This window comes from Dermacentor silvarum, chromosome 8, assembly GCF_013339745.2.
Source record: "Dermacentor silvarum isolate Dsil-2018 chromosome 8, BIME_Dsil_1.4, whole genome shotgun sequence".
Taxonomy (NCBI): domain Eukaryota; kingdom Metazoa; phylum Arthropoda; class Arachnida; order Ixodida; family Ixodidae; genus Dermacentor; species Dermacentor silvarum.
This window is the reverse complement of record NC_051161.1, coordinates 177,641,802-177,663,436: the sequence shown is the minus strand read 5'-3', so window position 1 is coordinate 177,663,436 and position 21,635 is coordinate 177,641,802. Positions and strand designations below refer to the sequence as shown.

The 21,635-nt window shown below is 53.1% G+C and overlaps 1 protein-coding gene and 1 long non-coding RNA gene across 4 annotated transcripts in view; one reads left to right on the top strand and one right to left on the bottom strand.

Moving 5' to 3' along the window:
- LOC119461880 (cyclin-dependent kinase 8) overlaps positions 1–21,635 on the bottom strand; it is a 260,725-nt gene that overhangs the window by 152,954 nt on the left and 86,136 nt on the right. For all 3 annotated transcript variants that reach the window (XM_049672776.1, XM_037723249.2, XM_037723250.2), the window contains exons 6-7: positions 16,588–16,645; positions 15,670–15,801 (exon numbers count right to left, since the gene is read on the bottom strand). In XM_049672776.1, the coding sequence (XP_049528733.1) occupies positions 15,670–15,801; positions 16,588–16,645 (190 nt within the window). The remainder of the gene's footprint in view (positions 1–15,669; positions 15,802–16,587; positions 16,646–21,635) is intronic.
- The window catches only part of LOC125947643 (uncharacterized), a 221,550-nt gene continuing 206,922 nt past the window's right edge, over positions 7,008–21,635 (top strand). The window contains exon 1 of the long non-coding RNA XR_007468467.1: positions 7,008–7,237. This is a non-coding gene — a long non-coding RNA (uncharacterized LOC125947643). The remainder of the gene's footprint in view (positions 7,238–21,635) is intronic.

Sequence of the window (21,635 nt, the reverse complement as noted above, 5' to 3'; positions counted from 1 at the left end):
CACGGGCCTGAATCGCACGTTCCGCTCGTTCGTGGCGATCAGGACTGGTGAATGTCTCCAAAAGCTGACGACAAAACTCGCGCCACGACGTCAGTTGCCCCTCGCGGTTCTGAAACCACGTACGCGCACCATCCTCCAGGTAGAAGTAGACGTGTCGGAGTTTTTCCGTGTCGTTCCATTCGTTCACGGAGGCCACGCGCTCGTATTCGACCATCCAGTCTTCGACATCTTCGAACACTGTGCCATGAAACGTCTTTGGGATCCGTGGGCTCTCAAGTGTGTAACGGTTCGACATCGTGCTTCCCGTACCGGTTGGGGTGGTTTGAAGAGAAGCGCTGGTCATACCGGTTGATGTGGTGGGAACTGTAGCGTTGACGACTTCTGAAGACAGTCCCCTGATCCTGCGGCTGGCCCGATGCACGGAAGTGTCGACAGGCACTGGATTCGTAGCGCAGATCCTTGGAGGGGTCTGCAACATCCGTGAAGACGCTTACCCAGCACCTCCACCAGTTTGTCACGAGCCTCGAGAAGTAGTCCTGAAGGTTTAATAAACGTAGAGCAGCTGGCTCTTGGAAGACGCAACCGTCGGGGCTGGCTCGAGCAGAGAAGGAGTAATACAGTATGGACTTATACAAGTAATACAGTATAGACTTATAACGTAACCAGTTATAGTGCAGGATCGGATATAGTGCGGTCTTTTCAGACTCCCGTTAATTTTCCCATAGCACTCCATGTATACACGTATCGCTTATAGTGCAGTTGCGGGAAACGAAATACCGGTTACAGTGCAGCTGCCTGGGAGTACGGAAGTCAGCGGAGATGGCGAACGGTCCCCTCAAACGGGCGCCCCAAGGAGTGCTCGAGGAAGAAAGAGAGGCGAAGTGAAGGAGAAGGGCACGTGGTGCGAACAAACAGCCAGTGAGGCTGAAACCAGAATCTTGAGTGCGAGTCGTGAAATATCACGGCGCGCATAGCGAGCGAGGGCCACGAAACTGCCAATGCCAGCCAACGCTCGCTTCACGATATCGGCAGTACACGAAACTTCTGGGAGTGGGCGGCGCCGGCACAACACGGCAAAGGGCGCACGCGGAGACCGTGGAATGTGAAGAGGAGGGCGGCAGGGAAGCGGATCTCGCCTCGGCAACTCCGGCGCTTCGGTGGCTCCCCTCACCCTCCCTCGTAGCTCCCTCACTTTCGACTGTCACTGTGCGCGCCCGCAGCCGCTCCAGCCGGCCCGGCGCCAGCTCCCCGAAGTTTCGTTTTCTGCCGTTATCGCGAAGTGGGCGTTTGCCGGCGTGGGCAGTTTTGGTAAACTAGTATTATGATTGCCAGCACGCAGTTCTCGAATGCCTAACTTTCCGACGTAAATTGTGCTACTGGGCCATCATTCGCGCCCATATTTTGTCAGTGCTTTCAGATGCTGCTCTTCTAAATATCATCTCTTTTGAACGAGTTGGTAGAGTGTAGTAGAATGGGGAGTGGGTCCGTGGGAGGCGGTGGCAAACAGGTGGTAATGCGAAATACGTTGAAAGTTGCTGGCGGTGTGGCCGCTGCCTTAAGAGGAAGCTTTAGCTTGGTTGCTCCGATCTAAATACATGTGAAACGAGAATTCCTTTTTCTCGGCAACCACTGCTCCACATTTGATGACGTTTGTTGCAGTTCAAAGAAAAGTGAAACTCTAGTGGCTGTTGGTTGCGATTTTTTAATTTAAGTTGTCAACTGTCTAATAAAATTGACAAAATAGCAGAGCTTCAGAAAACAAAACTATCAAATTTACAACTCTAACTCAGAAATGAAACATGATAGCACAATCTTGTAAACTGCACCGAATAGTAAATCTAAAGTGTACAAAATTGCTATATTCTACATGGCTTTAAAATAGACTACTATTTTGTGTGTAGAACTTGTGCAAAATCCTTGTTAACAATGTAACAAATTCACGTAAGAAATAAATTGGCATATCAATTTTGTCTGCTTTGAATGCTCTAATAGATGCCGTTCACAGGTCTGCAATATCTTTTATATAGGTGCAGAGCTACGAATTTGTAAACTTTGTGCTTCTATTTTTTTCAAACTTACCAATGCTTGAAAATTCTAGTTAAATAATGCAGGCCAGAAATCGACATTTCACGTCCGACAGTCACTAGAATTTACCTTTCTCTCTCATGTGCAACAAATTGAAGTAAAATCGGCCCAGTGGTTATCTCAGAAAATCGTTTCTGCGTTTTACATGTATTTGAATAGACGGTATCGGAGTTGGGCCCGAGCTAAAGCTTCCTCTTAAGAGCAAGCTTTATTAGATTCGCTTCATTAGATCTACGTGATCTGGCCCTCTGGATCAGTTCGTCTTATTGAAAATGTGGAAAGAGCCGCCATTACTGCAGGCTTCATAAACTGAGGATGCGTTCTCAGCATGCTATCATCCTTTCGGATTTGCCAGCGGTGCTCCAACAATTATCCCGTGCATTGTATGGCAGCAAGTTCGGCCGACAGTCATGGGTGTTAGCTAAGGAGCGAAGCAATAGGCATTTCATTCTCAAGTTTCAGCAGATACCGCCACATGTTGGACTTGCAGGCAATGATGCAGCAGATTAAATTAAGAGTGCCAATGAATCACCCCTTATATAAAGACTTCTGAGCACTTTGAATATCACCTCACCATCCAGGAGTGGTTTTAGCACTTTGAATATCACCTCACCACCCAGGAGTGGTTTAAGGAATCCGCCACGCAGAAGCTATACGCTGTTTCATAGAGTAAGAACTAGTTGCGCGAAACCCCCACCCCCTCCTTGTTAATGTGGAACAGTTCATCTGTGCCTGCCAATACTTCAATAAAAACAGAAACGCTCTACTGGAGGTTTAGCACAGAAGACAATTTCCTTAAGAGTGCGCGGAACACGTAATGTTTTCCAAAACACAAGTTTCTGAGAGAGGAAGTGTCCGCCTGTTCAACCCCCTTTTTTAAAGAGGCGGTAGAAGAGAGCAACCGCTGGCACTATGTGCCAGCTAAATCAGCCCTAACCTTATCGAGGCCACGACCACCGCCATTTTGATTATCTCGCCACCTTGAACAGGCACTCCCGAGCGCGGATCCGCTGGCAGCCGCAGCCATTACCTTGGTAACGCTAGGCCTACCTGCTTTGATGTTCGCTACCAAGCTTCTTGCTGTTCGGTGCCATGTTTTTTATTGAAAGAATTCGTCACTGTCACCAATGGCACTGACTCTGCCTTTGTAATCCTCGCCAATGGCTTCAAAGCTCGGAAAGCACGACGCGTTTCACAATGCCGGTTCCCGAGAGTCACCTTCGCCTCAATAGAGAGGCATTGCGCAGTGAAGCATACCATGAGTGGGAAGGGGCAATTGTCACGGGACAGTGTATGTATTTCTTAATTATACACGCGTGCACCAGCATTTCCAATCACAGTACGGGCACCGATACACCAATAAGTGTACTGGCAGGACTTCAGGGCTATATTGGACGTGCCTGTGGCGATTTTAGCCCTTTGGGACAGTAAAAGGCATGCATTCGTTTTTTCGGACTGCTCGATTTTCGGATGTTTTCGCGGCGCCTAAGGAGTCCACAAAATCGGCCGTTGACTGTAGATCATAATGGCTCAGGCCGTGCCCATAAGGAGGTAAAAACAGATTGGAATAGTATTACGTTATACGGGCCCTAGAGATAGAGACGCCCGCCCGCTGCAGCTCGCGTCTTCCTAATTTCTAGTTTCCTCGCAGCACCCTCAGCCTTTTCGTTCTTTTGCGCCTCAGCCAGGGAGCGCCGCACCGCTCGGGCCACTCAACGGTATTCTGGTACACTCTAAATACAGCCGGCTGGCCGTTCCGACAGTAGCGACAACAGCTGGCCGAGCACGCACCAGCCACTTGCCGGAAGAGCCGAGAAATCTGGTGTCAAAAGCACGAAAATTGCGAGGAACTGCGGAAGGCGCTATGTGCGGAATGTGAACGGCTGCACTCTTTTTCAGAGAACTAATCCGCTCACTCTGGGCAGCCACTCTGGGCAGCCACTGCCGAAGCATGCATGCCAAAACCGTTCTGGCGCAGCATGGCACAATTTCGGTCAATTTTCTGTGTTTGGAGCAGTTTGATGCAGGGATTTGCGTTTGTATCAAAATGGCGCAATTGGCATAGGAGTCCCACCCCTGAGCTTCGTCCACACTGGCCAGTAAGGAATGAGGTAGCAGTCAGAGATGAACCTGACAAGAAAAAAAAATTGTCGACCCTTCCACTCCGTGAAGATGGATCATAAGCGAAGCTTATCGCCATCACAACAAATGGAATGTATAGGTACGTGTTCACAGGCAGCTTTCCCTTGATTAAAGAGTCCTTACAGGTAACGCAAACTCTAAATTCCCCAAGGTCTTCTCCACTAGCGTAATGTTCAACACTTTCAAGGCTTTCAAGGCGGCAACACTTTGTGGGTTCTTGGTGTCTCACAGGAGACCAACCACCGCGGGTTCGAGCTTAGCGAGCCACAGGGCCGCGTCAGCCGTCGCCTCCAGCACCACTCGCGCGCGAGCTCAGAGGCCGCAAGGGGCTACCGAGCGACGCACGCAAAAACATAGTAAAGCCCTGAGTTGACGGAAACCGTTTACTGAAACCGTCGGCACCAGCACTGCACAAACGCCCGCGCGGCGGGGAGCCAAAGGGGTCCCGCACCAGGGCGAAAATACAATAACAGGCGCCTATAGCACGTCGCGGCGAGAGCACAGGCTCAAGCTGGGACACGCCGCTAGGAAAAGTCCCGGCGGCTATGCTACTTGCTCTGGCGATAACCAATGGGTCAACTCGCGAGAGCACGGGCACTATCCTTCGGCTTAGGCTTTCGGCAAGTGCGGCTCGGCGGGGTACGACCTCGCGCGAGCACTAATGGCACCGCTCGTCGGCTTAGCGTCGGGAAAGGATCAGCACAAAGTACGCGCTCCCCGCACGGGCAAAGGCACCGTGCGCGAGCTCCAGTCCTAGTCACAAAGGTGTCGGCGGACAAGAGAAAAGCATGAACGTACCGTGCGCTGGTCCCGGAGAGAAGTCCACGCTTCGCCGCTAGCGACCGACAACCGGCCGCGTCGTGACGTCAGCGCTCCGCCCTCACCGCCAACCGCCGCGTGCGCAGCGCCACCGCGGGAACCGGTTAGGCGGCACAGGCGGAGAAGGAGGCCAGCGGGGAACGATGGCGAGGGATGGCAGAGCAGGCGAAGCGCGCGCAATCATGCCGGCGCAACCCTCAATCCCCACAACTTTCAAGGCATTGTGTCACTGTTCATCGGAGCAGATCCCACTGATGATGAGCAAACTCTGTCTCGAGTGTGCTCGGCGCCGTGGTTAGCAGCCTCCTCCCGCCATTGCCGCTTGTCATTCTTCAAAATGAAATCGCTTCAAAATTAAATCTGTCCATCATGTAAGACAATGAATTGCTCATACCCCCTTAAACAATGGCTCATAGCCCCGTAAACATGTCCTCCCCATTACGACGACAGCAGAGAAGTGAAATTCAACACTGGAACGACGAGCGGCAACGGAGCCAGCTGTGCAAGAAGACGATGACAAGCGCGGGAGTAATGGCACGAGCACGGTTGCGTCGAGGGGCGCCAACGTGCCAGCCTTGAAAGATGATGAAGCTCGAGCCATTGCTGATGATAGTTTCTGTGAACAGACACAGACATTCAGGCAAGTTGCTTGTAAAAACTGCTTAGGACTTCGACCGACGTCATTGCGCCAGCGATGTGCCGTCACTGCAAGTGGGCGAACAGGTGTGGATTCAGCTAGATCATGCCACAGTTCTGAGCCGTGCTCAGCGTTTAAGGTCATTTGTAGTCGAAACAAAGCATGGAACAGTTCTGCAGCAAAATCGCAGATATCTAGTTCCCTTCGTGCTAATGTCAGCAGGGATGCCATTACTTCAACCTCACTGCCCAATACAAGTGGCAGCAACACCTGAGCCACCTTCTCCAACAGCAGCATCTGCTCCTTCACATGATGCTGGTGATAGTGTTGTGAAGACCCGTAGCGGCTGTCATGTCGTTCCACCCGACCACTTGAACTTGTGACTTGAGGGGGGAGGTGCAGCGGTCGCCACATATCAGCTGACCAGAGGGCACGAGCAAGGGGCGTGTGGTAAATAAAACACTTGGAGTTTGAATCTGAAAGGGCGTGGTTGTCATCTCGCATGCTCTGCTCCGTTGTGGCCTGTCAGGAAGGCCACACGATACCCAAGAGACTTCCTTCAAAAAACCGCCCGTCAATGATCGCAAGAAGGCCACACATTCAACTCCATCCAATCTGCAGAAACCTGCTTGACTTCCTTACATACTCAGCACCAGCAAAGCCATTACCCACATACAGTAAAATATAATTTATTCAATCCTTGTTAATATGGAAAATCAGATAATTTGGACTCACCCTCCAGTCCCAGCAATTGTATAAGTTGTTTAACAGCATCAAACGATGGTTAATTTGCAGGTATTTGGCTGCACACCAGTTATTTCGGACAACATCCTGGCACACCGAGCATTGCTAATCTCCAACACAATATAGCAAAAATGTCACTAGCACCCAACAAAAACAAAGCTCCGGAGTCCACATCACCATAGTCAGTAGCGGGAACTGTATGCAGGGTTCGTACAGGTTTCCAAGGCAAAAATTCAAGGCTATTCCAGGACTTTCCAGGACATGTCACAGGTTTTTCAAGGACTCAAAGCGGCATCCAAAGTAGGATTTCTTTACTCCAACATTTCCAAAAATGACTACATTTATTGCACTTACAATAAATAGATGTATATCACAACTATAATAAAAATGTCTAGCCTTGATAACTTCTCAAGATCACAACACAAAATGAATGCTTACAACAGCAGCTGAGATTTCTCCAATATAGGTTGGGTAAAGTTCCCCAAAAACATTCAAAATACAGTATAGACCACTTATAAGGTAACCGCTTATAGTGCAGGACCGGATATTGTGCGGTCTTTTCAGTCTCCCATCAATTTTCCCATAGCACTCCATGTATACACGTATCGCTTATAGTGCAGTTGCGGGAAACGAAATACCGGTTACAGTGCGTCTGCCTGGGAGTACGGAAGTCAGCGGAGACGGCGAACGCTCCCCTCAAACGGGCGCCCCAAGGAGTGCTCGAGGAAGAAAGAGAGACGAAGTGGAGGAGAAGGGCAGGTGGTGTGAACGAACAGCCAGTGAGGCTGAAACCAGAATCTTGAGTGCGTCGTGAAATATCACGGTGCGCATTGCGAGCGAGGGCCACGAAAATGCCAACGCCGGCCAATGCTCGCTTCAACGAAACTTCAGGGAGCGCTCCTCGGCGTGCCTCCGCGCACGCGGAGACCGTGGAATGTGAGGGAGGAGGGCGGCAGGGAAGCGGATTTCGCCTCGGCAACTCCCCTTCCTCCACCCCTTCCTCCTCCGCCGCTTCGGTGGCTCCCCTCGCCCTCCCTCACTTTCGACTGTCACCGTGCGCGCGCGTCGCCATGCAGGTGCTGCCGCTCCAGCCGGCCCGGCGCCAGCTCCCCGAAGTTTCGTTTTCTGCTGTTATGGGGAAGCGGGCATTTGCCGGCGTGGGCAGTTTCGTTGGCCGGCCTGAGACAGCACCGCTGCTTCCCTCTGCGCCGTAACCGCAGCCTGCAAGGTCAACACGTGACTAGAATGTAGAGGAAGCATAAAGGAGAAAGAAGGGTTCACTGCCATTTTCTACGCGTGACTACGGTAGCGTGGCTGAGACATCGGCACATACACGCATGTTCCGGCGCAACGCAGAAAATCGGCGGCTTTGCTATTTGAGAGAGGGTGAAATTTCCGCCGCGTTTCCCCCCCCCCTTTTTTTGTTTCGTTCGCGCGCGACATTGATGGGTCTCTCCTAAGCTTTTACTCTAGGCGCGCGGACTCGTGACGCCCGCGAGCAGCGCGTAGCCGGAGCTGTCGGAGTCCCGAGGTGGCACGACGTCCGCAGCGCGATCATAGAATAAAGACCAGGCGCCATCTCGCCGCACAGTCGGACTGCAGAGGCGCGTGGACTCGTGACGCCCGCGAGCAGCGCGTAGCCGGAGCTGTCGGAGTCCCGAGGTGGCACGACGTCCGCAGCGCGATCAAAGAATAAAGACCAGGCGCGATCTCGCCGCACAGTCGGACTGCAGAGGCGCGCGGACTCGTGACGCCCGCGAGCAGCGCGTAGCCGGAGCTGTCGGAGTCCCGAGGTGGCACGACGTCCGCAGCGCGATCATAGAATAAAGACCAGGCGCCATCTCGCCGCACAGTCGGACTGCAGAGGCGCGCGGACTCGTGACGCCCGCGAGCAGCGCGTAGCCGGAGCTGTCGGAGTCCCGAGGTGGCACGACGTCCGCAGCGCGATCATAGAATAAAGACCAGTCGCGATCTCGCCGCACAGTCGGACTGCAGAGGCGCGCGGACTCGTGACGCCCGCGAGCCGCGCGTAGCCGGAGCTGTCGGAGTCCCGAGGTGGCACGACGTCCGCAGTGCGATCATAGAATAAAGACCAGGCGCGATGTCGCCGCACAGTCGGACTGCAGAGGCGCGCGGACTCGTGACGCCCGCGAGCAGCGCGTAGCCGGAGCTGTCGGAGTCCCGAGGTGGCACGACGTCCGCAGCGCGATCATAGAATAAAGACCAGGCGCGATCTCGCCGCACAGTCGGACTGCAGAGGCGCGCGGACTCGTGACGCCCGCGAGCCGCGCGTAGCCGGAGCTGTCGGAGTCCCGAGGTGGCACGACGTCCGCAGCGCGATCATAGAATAAAGACCAGTCGCGATGTCGCCGCACAGTCGGACTGCAGAGGCACGCGGACTCGTGACGCCCGCGAGCCGCGCGTAGCCGGAGCTGTCGGAGTCCCGAGGTGGCACGACGTCCGCAGCGCGATCATAGAATAAAGACCAGTCGCGATCTCGCCGCACAGTCGGACTGTAGAGGCGCGCGGACTCGTGACGCCCGCGAGCCGCGCGTAGCCGGAGCTGTCGGAGTCCCGAGGTGGCACGACGTCCGCAGCGCGATCATAGAATAAAGACCAGGCGCGATGTCGCCGCACAGTCGGACTGCAGAGGCGCGCGGACTCGTGACGCCCGCGAGCCGCGCGTAGCCGGAGCTGTCGGAGTCCCGAGGTGGCACGACGTCCGCAGCGCGATCATAGAATAAAGACCATGCGCGATCTCGCCGCACAGTCGGACTGCAGAGGCGCGCGGACTCGTGACGCCCGCGAGCAGCGCGTAGCCGGAGCTGTCGGAGTCCCGAGGTGGCACGACGTCCGCAACGCGATCATAGAATAAAGACCATGCGCGATCTCGCCGCACAGTCGGACTGTAGAGGCGCGCGGACTCGTGACGCCCGCGAGCCGTGCGTAGCCGGAGCTGTCGGAGTCCCGAGGTGGCACGACGTCCGCAACGCGATCATAGAATAAAGACCAGGCGCGATGTCGCCGCACAGTCGGACTGCAGAGGCGCGCGGACTCGTGACGCCCGCGAGCAGCGCGTAGCCGGAGCTGTCGGAGTCCCGAGGTGGCACGACGTCCGCAGCGCGATCATAGAATAAAGACCAGGCGCCATCTCGCCGCACAGTCGGACTGCAGAGGCGCGCGGACTCGTGACGCCCGCGAGCAGCGTGCAGCCGGAGCTGTCGGAGTCCCGAGGTGGCACGACGTCCGCAGCGCGATCATAGAATAAAGACCAGTCGCGATCTCGCCGCACAGTCGGACTGCAGAGGCGCGCGGACTCGTGACGCCCGCGAGCCGCGCGTAGCCGGAGCTGTCGGAGTCCCGAGGTGGCACGACGTCCGCAGCGCGATCATAGAATAAAGACCAGGCGCGATCGTCGCCGCACAGTCGGACTGCAGAGGCGCGCGGACTCGTGACGCCCGCGAGCAGCGCGTAGCCGGAGCTGTCGGAGTCCCGAGGTGGCACGACGTCCGCAGCGCGATCATAGAATAAAGACCAGGCGCGATCTCGCCGCACAGTCGGACTGCAGAGGCGCGCGGACTCGTGACGCCCGCGAGCCGCGCGTAGCCGGAGCTGTCGGAGTCCCGAGGTGGCACGACGTCCGCAGCGCGATCATAGAATAAAGACCAGTCGCGATGTCGCCGCACAGTCGGACTGCAGAGGCGCGCGGACTCGTGACGCCCGCGAGCCGCGCGTAGCCGGAGCTGTCGGAGTCCCGAGGTGGCACGACGTCCGCAGGCGATCATAGAATAAAGACCAGTCGCGATGTCGCCGCACAGTCGGACTGCAGAGGCGCGCGGACTCGTGACGCCCGCGAGCCGCGCGTAGCCGGAGCTGTCGGAGTCCCGAGGTGGCACGACGTCCGCAGCGCGATCATAGAATAAAGACCAGGCGCGATCTCGCCGCACAGTCGGACTGCAGAGGCGCGCGGACTCGTGACGCCCGCGAGCCGCGCGTAGCCGGAGCTGTCGGAGTCCCGAGGTGGCACGACGTCCGCAGCGCGATCATAGAATAAAGACCAGGCGCGATGTCGCCGCACAGTCGGACTGCAGAGGCGCGCGGACTCGTGACGCCCGCGAGCCGCGCGTAGCCGGAGCTGTCGGAGTCCCGAGGTGGCACGACGTCCGCAGCGCGATCATAGAATAAAGACCAGGCGCGATCTCGCCGCACAGTCGGACTGCAGAGGCGCGCGGACTCGTGACGCCCGCGAGCAGCGCGTAGCCGGAGCTGTCGGAGTCCCGAGGTGGCACGACGTCCGCAGCGCGATCATAGAATAAAGACCAGGCGCGATCTCGCCGCACAGTCGGACTGTAGAGGCGCGCGGACTCGTGACGCCCGCGAGCCGCGCGTAGCCGGAGCTGTCGGAGTCCCGAGGTGGCACGACGTCCGCAGCGCGATCATAGAATAAAGACCAGGCGCGATGTCGCCGCACAGTCGGACTGCAGAGGCGCGCGGACTCGTGACGCCCGCGAGCAGCGCGTAGCCGGAGCTGTCGGAGTCCCGAGGTGGCACGACGTCCGCAGCGCGATCATAGAATAAAGACCAGGCGCGATCTCGCCGCACAGTCGGACTGCAGAGGCGCGCGGACTCGTGACGCCCGCGAGCCGCGCGTAGCCGGAGCTGTCGGAGTCCCGAGGTGGCACGACGTCCGCAGCGCGATCATAGAATAAAGACCAGTCGCGATCTCGCCGCACAGTCGGACTGCAGAGGCGCGCGGACTCGTGACGCCCGCGAGCCGCGCGTAGCCGGAGCTGTCGGAGTCCCGAGGTGGCACGACGTCCGCAGCGCGATCATAGAATAAAGACCAGGCGCGATCTCGCCGCACAGTCGGACTGCAGAGGCGCGCGGACTCGTGACGCCCGCGAGCAGCGCGTAGCCGGAGCTGTCGGAGTCCCGAGGTGGCACGACGTCCGCAGCGCGATCATAGAATAAAGACCAGTCGCGATCTCGCCGCACAGTCGGACTGCAGAGGCGCGCGGACTCGTGACGCCCGCGAGCAGCGCGTAGCCGGAGCTGTCGGAGTCCCGAGGTGGCACGACGTCCGCAGCTGCGATCATAGAATAAAGACCAGGCGCGATGTCGCCGCACAGTCGGACTGCAGAGGCGCGCGGACTCGTGACGCCCGCGAGCAGCGCGTAGCCGGAGCTGTCGGAGTCCCGAGGTGGCACGACGTCCGCAGCGCGATCATAGAATAAAGACCAGGCGCGATCTCGCCGCACAGTCGGACTGCAGAGGCGCGCGGACTCGTGACGCCCGCGAGCCGCGCGTAGCCGGAGCTGTCGGAGTCCCGAGGTGGCACGACGTCCGCAGTGCGATCATAGAATAAAGACCAGGCGCGATGTCGCCGCACAGTCGGACTGCAGAGGCGCGCGGACTCGTGACGCCCGCGAGCAGCGCGTAGCCGGAGCTGTCGGAGTCCCGAGGTGGCACGACGTCCGCAGCGCGATCATAGAATAAAGACCAGGCGCGATCTCGCCGCACAGTCGGACTGCAGAGGCGCGCGGACTCGTGACGCCCGCGAGCCGCGCGTAGCCGGAGCTGTCGGAGTCCCGAGGTGGCACGACGTCCGCAGCGCGATCATAGAATAAAGACCAGTCGCGATGTCGCCGCACAGTCGGACTGCAGAGGCGCGCGGACTCGTGACGCCCGCGAGCCGCGCGTAGCCGGAGCTGTCGGAGTCCCGAGGTGGCACGACGTCCGCAGCGCGATCATAGAATAAATACCAGTCGCGATCTCGCCGCACAGTCGGACTGTAGAGGCGCGCGGACTCGTGACGCCCGCGAGCCGCGCGTAGCCGGAGCTGTCGGAGTCCCGAGGTGGCACGACGTCCGCAGCGCGATCATAGAATAAAGACCAGTCGCGATCTCGCCGCACAGTCGGACTGCAGAGGCGCGCGGACTCGTGACGCCCGCGCGCCGCCGGAGCCGAGCGTCACGAGAGCGTGGGAGCCGCGCGTCACGGAGATAATTCAAATCTAAGCCCCCCCACCCCCCCTCACTTTGGGCATCGTAATCATGAAAAAAAGGGGGTGCTTAGAATCGAGTAAATACGGTAGGTTGGTTCATCAAACATTGCCAGAACATTCAGCATACCGTATTTTCCGGTGTATAAGTCGCGTGTTTTATTTTTTTCAGAATTTTTGTCGGTACGTCTCATAGAACGGTGCGACCTATAAACGTTTTTTTTTTCAGGAAAAACTGCCGTCAAAATCGGATCATATGTTATGGCCACGCGAAGCGCGCTGGGTTCTGTGCACGCTATCGAGGTGCCGGGTTCTCGTGATCAAGTTCGCGAGCGCCGTGCGAGAAGGATGGAGCATCAACGCAAGCGGCGGTAGGCAGATCGGGAGTCGATCGACCCCGAAGTCGTCGCGTCGCGTCTGCAGATCGCTGGCAAGCTACGGCGCGGGCCGCTGCGCAAACTGCGCAGTTGCTACGAGAGTACAGGCAGACTTCCCCCTTTCCGGGCAGCCTTCCCGCTTTCCTCCCTTGTGCGCGATTCGGCTCACCGTCGCACGATTTCACTAGCACATACAGCATACGGCGCGCGGGAACGATGTTATCGCCCTTGGACGTCATACGGAACATCGCGGCAACCACGACGGCAGAAATACGCCTGGGGTGGAAATATATGGCACCCATACGCTTGCGCGTCACCCGCGCTCACGGAGCGAAACGTCACTGTAACGTTTTATTGCGATAGCAATTATATGGACACTTCAACCGGATTTCTGCCGTCGGCGTCATCACCGTGAGGTTCCGCATAGATAAAATATTCGCCGCGCGCCGTATGCCCGAGCGGAAGCGTGCGGGGACGCGCGCTATCACGGAGAGCGAACGCACTCAATCTCCCACGCGCAAGCAAGGAAGCGGGAAGCCAGCGCCCGCTCCGGGGGGGGGGGGGGGGGGGCGCACTTCTCCTCTGCCAACAACCGCGCTCGTCGCTCGCCCGCACCGTCTCTTATCTCCACACGGCTCTGACCTTTATGCGCTGTGCATTCGCCGCTCAGTTTCCGTTGAAGCGATAGACCGCACGTACCTTCGCCTGCTGCGGCGTGTTTTGACAGTCGTTGTCTACAGTCATTCAGTGTGATCTATTCATGTTTGTTTGTGCGCGCTCACACCACGCTTGTTCATTCAGTTAGTAATAGTCGGGCCCCATTTTCCAAGGCACGCTACACATGCAATGTGCCCGGATCGGCAGTGCAGCGCTACTGGTGTGTCCCTTCGCACGCGCTGCCCACGGGAAGCGGTTCTCATCAACATCACCGTTTCACACGCACCTTCTCGTGGTCATCGAGTCTCTCTTCATGTCGGTCTACTTACGCCGCAGCACACCTGCTTACTTAATCAGCTCATGTTTACTACAATTCATATTGCTACCAGAGCTGCTCACCTTATTTCGTATGACATTGCTGTGTTGCTATCACATTCATTGCTTTGCCCTTAGGGCGAAACTGTGACATTTTTTTAAATCGCTTACAGAAAGACCAGGCACTTTGTACGTCTTAATTTTTTTTTTTTCGGAAAAACTGCCGTTTTGAGGGGGGGTGCATCTTATACAGAAGTGCGAGTTACAGACCGTAAAATACGGTAATGTTAGTGCACTTGTATTATCATAAATAACATTATAACAAACTGCCACCCAAAGGCACTGAGCATCAGTGGTAAAGTTGCCCCACTAAAGCTCTCTTTAGCTTCACCAGCTTCACCTTTCACGCAAGAGTGAAAGTGGGACAAGGCAGACCGACGGGTGAGGAGTGAAACGAACGATAGGGTGAGGAAAGCAGCGCAAACACTTCCAGCCGAGCCAGCACCTAAGCACGGCACGGGTCTCTCCCTACGTTCGCGGTTTCGCGGTTTGACGCGGTGAAGCCTTTTATTTTTTCCGCGCAGTTCTGCAAAACAGAACCATATTCCCTCGCGCCGGCGTAAATGGGGAGTAAGTCAGATCGACGCCGATCATTTACCACAGAAAGCAGGTCACAATGTCGATATCAGAGTGCATTGCTCACAAAATTCAAGGATTTTCAAGGAAGGAAAAAAATTCCACGACTTTCAAGGGCCTTGAAAACGCACTTTTCAATTTCTAGGCTTTTCAAGGACTTCAAGGACCTGTACGCACCCTTGTATGGGAATGAAAAGACAGTCTTTCTTTTCAAATATTCGCCGGTGCTTTGTGCTTGCATAATGTTACGAATAAAGTCTCATTCTATTTATGTTCTAATGCCAAATGCACTCCCTTTTATTTCCTGCACAGTCAGGTCGCCATACCATGCCCGTTATGGACTGCTTCGCAAAAACTGTTATTCTGTCTATTGGATAAAACTATGGTGTTGAAGAGCAGGATGTGTAGTAATGCAGCATCTTTCAGCATCAAAAGATTTAGTGAACTCGATATTCCCTGAAAGTAGCTCGCAACCGAAGATGGGAAAATTTTTTCACCTGACAAAAATGCATAAATAAAAGAATGCTAATATTTAGACAAATAAAAGCTGAAAATGATGAACTTTAAACATAACTTATCTCTAAAATGAGCTTTTGTAATTAAACCATGAAAGTGGCATGCCATAATCACCAATCTACAGGAAATCTTGTTTTGTTGCCATCTTGTCATGTACGCTGGCTCTCACAGTACGCTGTTAGTAAGGCCATGAATGTGTTTCAGTTTCATATCCAACTGTAACATGCAGTACTCTTTGGGCCAATTTTCTTGGGAAAAGAAGGTACATTAAAATTGGGTAGATATGTAATTGTTCGTTGTAAGCTGCCACTTTCACTTCTAAATGTGAATAAGGGAGGCCAAAAATCAATATTTTGGTGGGGTATAACGTATCTTCGACACATTCACTGCATTTATTAAAGTCATCATTACGGCAAGATGCATGCGTGTTGCCCAGGCAACCTTGAATTACAGGGCAAGGGCAAATATCAAAATAAAAATAACAACATAGCGAATGTTCTGGTCAACAGAAATGTACGGGTGCCACTCAAGATTCAATAACTGAAACATATAATTAACCAGTCTAATTAATGATAGTTTATTATATATACAATGCATTTAAAATGCAACATTTACCCCATGATTAGAAGATCATCTTTCATGCTAAAACTAGCATGATTGCAGCAGAGTACTTATGATTAAAAATTAATACGACATAATACTAATAAACATAAGCCGACATAATGTTAGCAGGGTCTCACCGATGGCCTTAGTGTAGTGTCGGGCTCCAAGCAGGAGCTCAGGTGCCCGGTACCAGAATGTCACCACAACCGGGTCCAGGTCGGCTAGTGGCTTCAGCGGTGAGTTGAAAAGCCGCGCAAAGCCCATGTCCGCTGAAACAGTTATTCACAGCTCGCGTTCACATTTTTGGAAGCTTTACAACCTGCCCTCTTTTCAGATACTTGATTATTTTGTATTACTGGTTACAAACTGAAGCAAGTGTCCGGGGCTAAAGAAGTTTCGATAAACCGCTGTTAGGCTTATCTGAAAGAAATTTGTTGCATTTAAAATAAAGTTAAACCCTCGCCACTGCTCTGAGCAGAATTTTTACTTAAAATTTTTAAACAAAAATAGCCAAAATTCAGTAACTTAACAAAGAAGAATGGAAGCACCGGTTTGGAACTCAATAACTATGCAGCATAAGTAGACATTGCAAGTTAGTAAACTGCTTCTAATGGCAAGTCTACAGCAGGCAAACCTAATGCAATAGATTACAGTTTACGTGGAATTGTTTTTGCTAAAGCCTCGTTATAAATTGTCGGCACAATCAAAAGTTATGTATAATATATAAACTCTGTCTGCCTTAGAAAGCTTAATTGACACAGTTAACAGAGTTTCGATATGATGTTCATGCTGACAGGTTAGAAAGTTCTCAAGGTGAAACTCTAATTTTTCAAAATTTTTCAGTTTACAGAAATTGTTGTAAACGTATTCAGCAGCACCCAAATAAACGTTCCCGACAACCAGTAAAATTAATCTGTTTAGTGGTTGCCAAATGGGAGCATTTTCACATGAACATAAACCGCGCGAAGTCCATGACCCTAGGGGTGACACAAAGGTGGCTGAAAAGCATAAGGATGAGCAACATTAATTTCGGGAAAAGTGACCAGGCCACTCACCAATCTTCACTCTGCCTCGCTCTGGACCTTCACCCATTACGAGTATGTTGGCTGGTTTCTGGAACAGGCCAAGTAATCAGGTCCCATATCCATGTGCCAAAGGGCATAAACATTTCTCTAGATAAAAAAGCTGGCAGATTCCACGCCCTGTGGGAATCAATGTTATGCGAAGCAGTGTGCTACCAAGTTAACGAAACGACCATGAGAGCACCAAGACGTAAGCGGCTCTTTCATGACCTACATGACATGCATGTCATGACATTCATGTCACGAGTCCTCAAGAGTCCATTTAGCTACACCTAAGAGACCTTAGGGCGAAAGCCTTAGTCATACTCCTGACTAGGAGTAGACTTCTACCACCATCCCTTAGAGCAGGGGTTCTCAAGCATGTTCGTTCCGGGGAACCCTGCTAAGCTCCATAAAGCGCCAAGGAACCCCGCCCCCGAATTAAACAAATTAAAATGTCCTGAGTAAACTAATGTCGAATTATCCAGAGTACTAAGAAAACAACAAATGAATCAACACGCTTTTACTTACTGAATTCATCAGCAAATCTTGTTTCTATTTTGCACAAAAGCAGTGAGGAAGCTGAAATTGTTGTCATCTCATGACTGATTAAGGGCTAGCAGTGGCGAAGGCCTTCATCCTTTGCAGCGCAGCCAGGGGCGCGCATCTTCATCTGCAGACACGCTTTTCACTACCACGCGCACATCCGGTTATTTTTTCGCTAGGGAGCTGGTCGCCAACAAATCGTCCGTACATCGCAATGTAGCCGGTGCTCTCAATCTTTGACATTTTTGCACTGAGTCAAAGCGCAACTACTGCTTGCCGCAACCGCTGCTGACGAAACTGCGGCCGTCATCGACGCGATCATGGACGGCAACCTTGCGGTTCAGAAGGCAGGCGGCCGACGCACGCACCAAGTCAAAACGAAACTACCATTTGCTACAACAAGTATGGACAAATCCGCAGTCGCTATCGACGCGATCATGGATGGCGACTATGCAGTTATGAAGGCACGCAGCCAACGTGCGCACCAAGTCGAAACGAAACTACGGTTTGCCGCAACCGCTGCGGACGAAACTGTGGTGGCTATCGACGCGATCACAGATGGCGACTACGCACTTATGGAAGCACGCGGCTAGCCGCCAACGCAGTGGTACGCGCGGCGATTAACGCAACAATAAGGGCTTTGAGGCACAAATAAGCACAAAGCATTCCGGCGTTGCTGTTAGTCATGTATTGCGTACGATTGCCGCTGAGGACCATGGCGATGCGAACTGCGCCGCTTCGTTTTTGGACGCTAGCGCCGTTCTTGCTCTTTCCCGGCGCGCATTTGTGGTGCTCCACACTTTTATTTTTTTATTCCTTCGACGCATACGTCAGTGCGCATGCTATCGGTACCTACCCTATATCTACAAACGGGAGAAATGCGCATGTTGGTAAGTTACGGCCTCCGAGATTCAAGAACGAAAGCTCAGGCGCGCTGCCCGTTTTCAAAGGTTGGGTGGCTACAAGCTGCTTAGGGATTTATTGCGCAGTTCACGCACTGCCGTTATGCGCTGTGATGTGCTTTTTGACTCTCGGGTATGGGTAATGGAAGTTCTGTGGATCGAGCACACCTCTTCTTTGTCGTTTTAGCCACTTAATTGGTGAGCGCGGGACCACGGAAAATTTATCAGTGGCTCGCGGAACCCCGAGCAGGGACCTGCGGAACCCCAGGGTTCCACGGAACCCACTTTGAGAACTCATGTTTAGTGTTTCCTTCACTTAGTACCCATGTCCGAACCCATTTCAGTGTTTTTGAGTGTTGATGTTTTTTCGCTGAGTCATTGTCATTTTTTCTCCGTCATGGTCATGACTATGACTTCTACCACCATCTTTGAGTGTTTCCTTCACTTAGTGCCCACGTCTGAACGAATTCCAGTGGTTTTTGAATGTTAATCTTTTTTCACTGAGTCATTGCAGTTTTTTCTGAGTCATGCTCATGACTATAACTTCCACCATCATCATTGTGTTTCCTTCACTTAGTACCCACGTCCGAACCCATTTCAGTGGTTTTTGAGTGTGAATTTTTTTCGCTGGGCCATTGTCATGACCTACATCACACGCATGTCATGACATTTATGTCATGAGCTATCACTTACGTTCGTCATACACCCCTGTCATACTATACCAATTTTCGTACCTACAAAGTTAACTAAACGAACATGAGAGCACCAAGACGTAGGCGACTGTTTTATGACCTACATGACACGCATGTCATAACATAGCATTTATGTTCATCATATACTCTTGTCATAGTACGCCAATTTTGGTACATACCAAGTTACCGAAACGACCATGAGAGCACAAAGTCGTAGGCGGCTAGATAGATAGACAGAAAGATACTGTCAAAGTAGCAAATGATCACCAAGAAACTCTTCGCATTTAAAATGCTTAAGAAAAGTCTTCCGGGCTCGATATACAACAACGCAAGAGAGTGAGAGAAGCAGGGAGGTCGGCCGGCGGTCTCTATGTAAGGAGAGACAGAGCACAGTGAACTATGCACGCGTGCAATGTGTAAACGTGCTGTGTGCAGGCCCCTGTCATCTTCTACAGCCTGAGGCCACTGTCCATTGTAAAGAGCGCTCTTGTTGCTCCCAGTACACTTGTTCCATGGCCCCACTAAAAAAGGGGTCTGTCATTTAAAGCAGAGAATGTGGCATTAAAAGGAAACCTTTAGCTCGAGCCAATACAGCAGCCTATTCAAGCACCGTATTTACACGAATCTGACGCTCACCTTTTTTCTGAAAAAAAAAAAAAAAAAACTGGCTACAAAAATTGCCTGCACGTCACAATCTGATACGAAACAAAAACCGTGTCAGACCCACCAATCATAGCCATCACGAGATGGCAGCAGGGCACGCTTTTTTAACGTTGCCGTGAGTTTATTTTGGGCTCGACTATAATTACTTTCAGAGATATTGTCACGAGCTCTCATAACAGGGCAGAAACAGCGCGAATGACCACGGGGACTGTCGGTGGAGAAGGAAGACGACGTTCAGCTGGTTGCTTTTGTGCCGGGCTTGCAACACGCCAACCGTTCCGATTTATCTGCCCTGCAGATTTTAATAAACGCTTCTCGGTGTAACATTTGGTGGAGGTGCTGGGTACCTCCCACGACCGACAACGGAATCGTCCGTACAAGACCTTCGGAGAAGCCGCCGCCTTGCCGGACTTTTGCCATCGGCCACCATCATGCCTAGAGAGGAAGATGCTCCCAGTACTGCATCGGCAGGACCAGCTCCGATTCAGCACTACCGAGAGCCACGCACGTTCTCCGCAAAGGCAGGAGAAGATGTCGATGAGTGGCTCACCCATTATGAAAGGGTAAGCCAGTACAATCATTGGAACGCCGCCTCCCAACTGAGGAACGTTTTCTTTTTGAGTGGCACAGCGATGGTGTGGTATGACAACCATGCGGACACGCTAACTACCTGGGCCTGTTTCGTTGATGAGATTAAGAACTGTTTTGGTGATTCGGATGCCAAGAAGAAACGAGAGGAATCAACGTTAGCTCCGAGGGCTCAGGTCCCCGGAGAGACTTGCACCACATTCATCGAGGAAATTCTAAACCTGTGTAAGACCGTAAACCCCCAAATGTCAGAAGAGAATAAGGTGGGACACCCTTTGAAGGGAATCGCGGAAGATCTGTACAACTTCCTCATTGGGAAAGATAACTTGGAAACCATATCAGATGTGATATGGCACTGCCTTACCTTCAAAACACTGAAGACTCGTCGAATTGCCCCGAAATTTGGACGGCTAGATAATGTGATGACTGTAACCAGTGTGGACACGAATCCTCCAACAGACTTATCGTTCACCATTCGGCAGATTGTCCGTGAGGAACTCCTACACGAAGAACAAGCACGGTATGTGGCCCCACGTTACAGCTCCTGCGCTTTCCGAGACGCCATTTGTGCAACCCCCTCGACTCATTGGCAGCACTCAGTAAACGCAGCGGACTTTGACAGCTATGGAGATGGTCCACATCATGACCTGAACCAGCCGTCCTATAACCATTCTTTTGACCAAAGCCTTGATCAGCGCCCACGCAACAGTCGCTCACGACGACCAGCCACTGCCTATGACTCGCAAGGACAGTATATTGGTTACTCTCAACGCACGGCCACGGCTGAACAGTGTCATCAGCATCCCGATGTTCGCCCTATGCCTGTGTGCTACAGCTGTGGCACACCAGGTCACATAGCTAGATACTGCGCCCAACGTCGACCATCGAGCTATGGGCAATCAATACCGTCTGCGTGGCACAGTGGTCGTATCATGGACAACCAGCGGCCAGGGAACTCCGCTCTAGGAAGCCACTCCTGAGAAGAAAAGCCACGTACCTACACCTTAGGAAGCTACTTTGGAGAGGGAAGACCTCGTAACCGTTCGCCTGCTTCAGACCGCACCCTGCCACCACCACCAGCTTTCCAAGCGTATCGATCACCATCTCCCCGGCGGCGCATCCCGTCATCATCTCCACGGCGCCGCTTCCCGTCACCCCCGCCGGAAAATTAGCCAGCGCAACCGATGGGGGTGAGGTCGCTGGAAAATCTGTGCTGCCGACTGAGATACCTCCAACTATTTTCATGCTGAAGAATAGGGTTCATGTGTGTATTGACGGTGCGTCTACCATGGCTTTAGTCGACACGGGTGCAACTGTTTCTGTCATGAGTGTGCTGTTTAAAAGTCTTCTGGGGCGCAAGGTCATGTTTTGTTGGGACCAGAGCACAAGTTTTCGTGGAGTGGGTGGTGATTCGTTATATCCGGTCGGAGTTTGTAATGTGGATGTGTCATTAGGTGGTCGAGTTCTTAACACTGGGTTTATTTTCCTTCCTCGTTCCACCCACGATGTGATTCTAGGGATCGACTTTTTACAGTTGTGTGGTGCAAATGTTGACTGCCGCACAGGAGAACTCAGTGTGGGTAAAAGTGCTTTATCTGTGATCTTGGAAAACTCACCCAACCAAGAGAGTGTATGTTGCATCTCCGAGGAT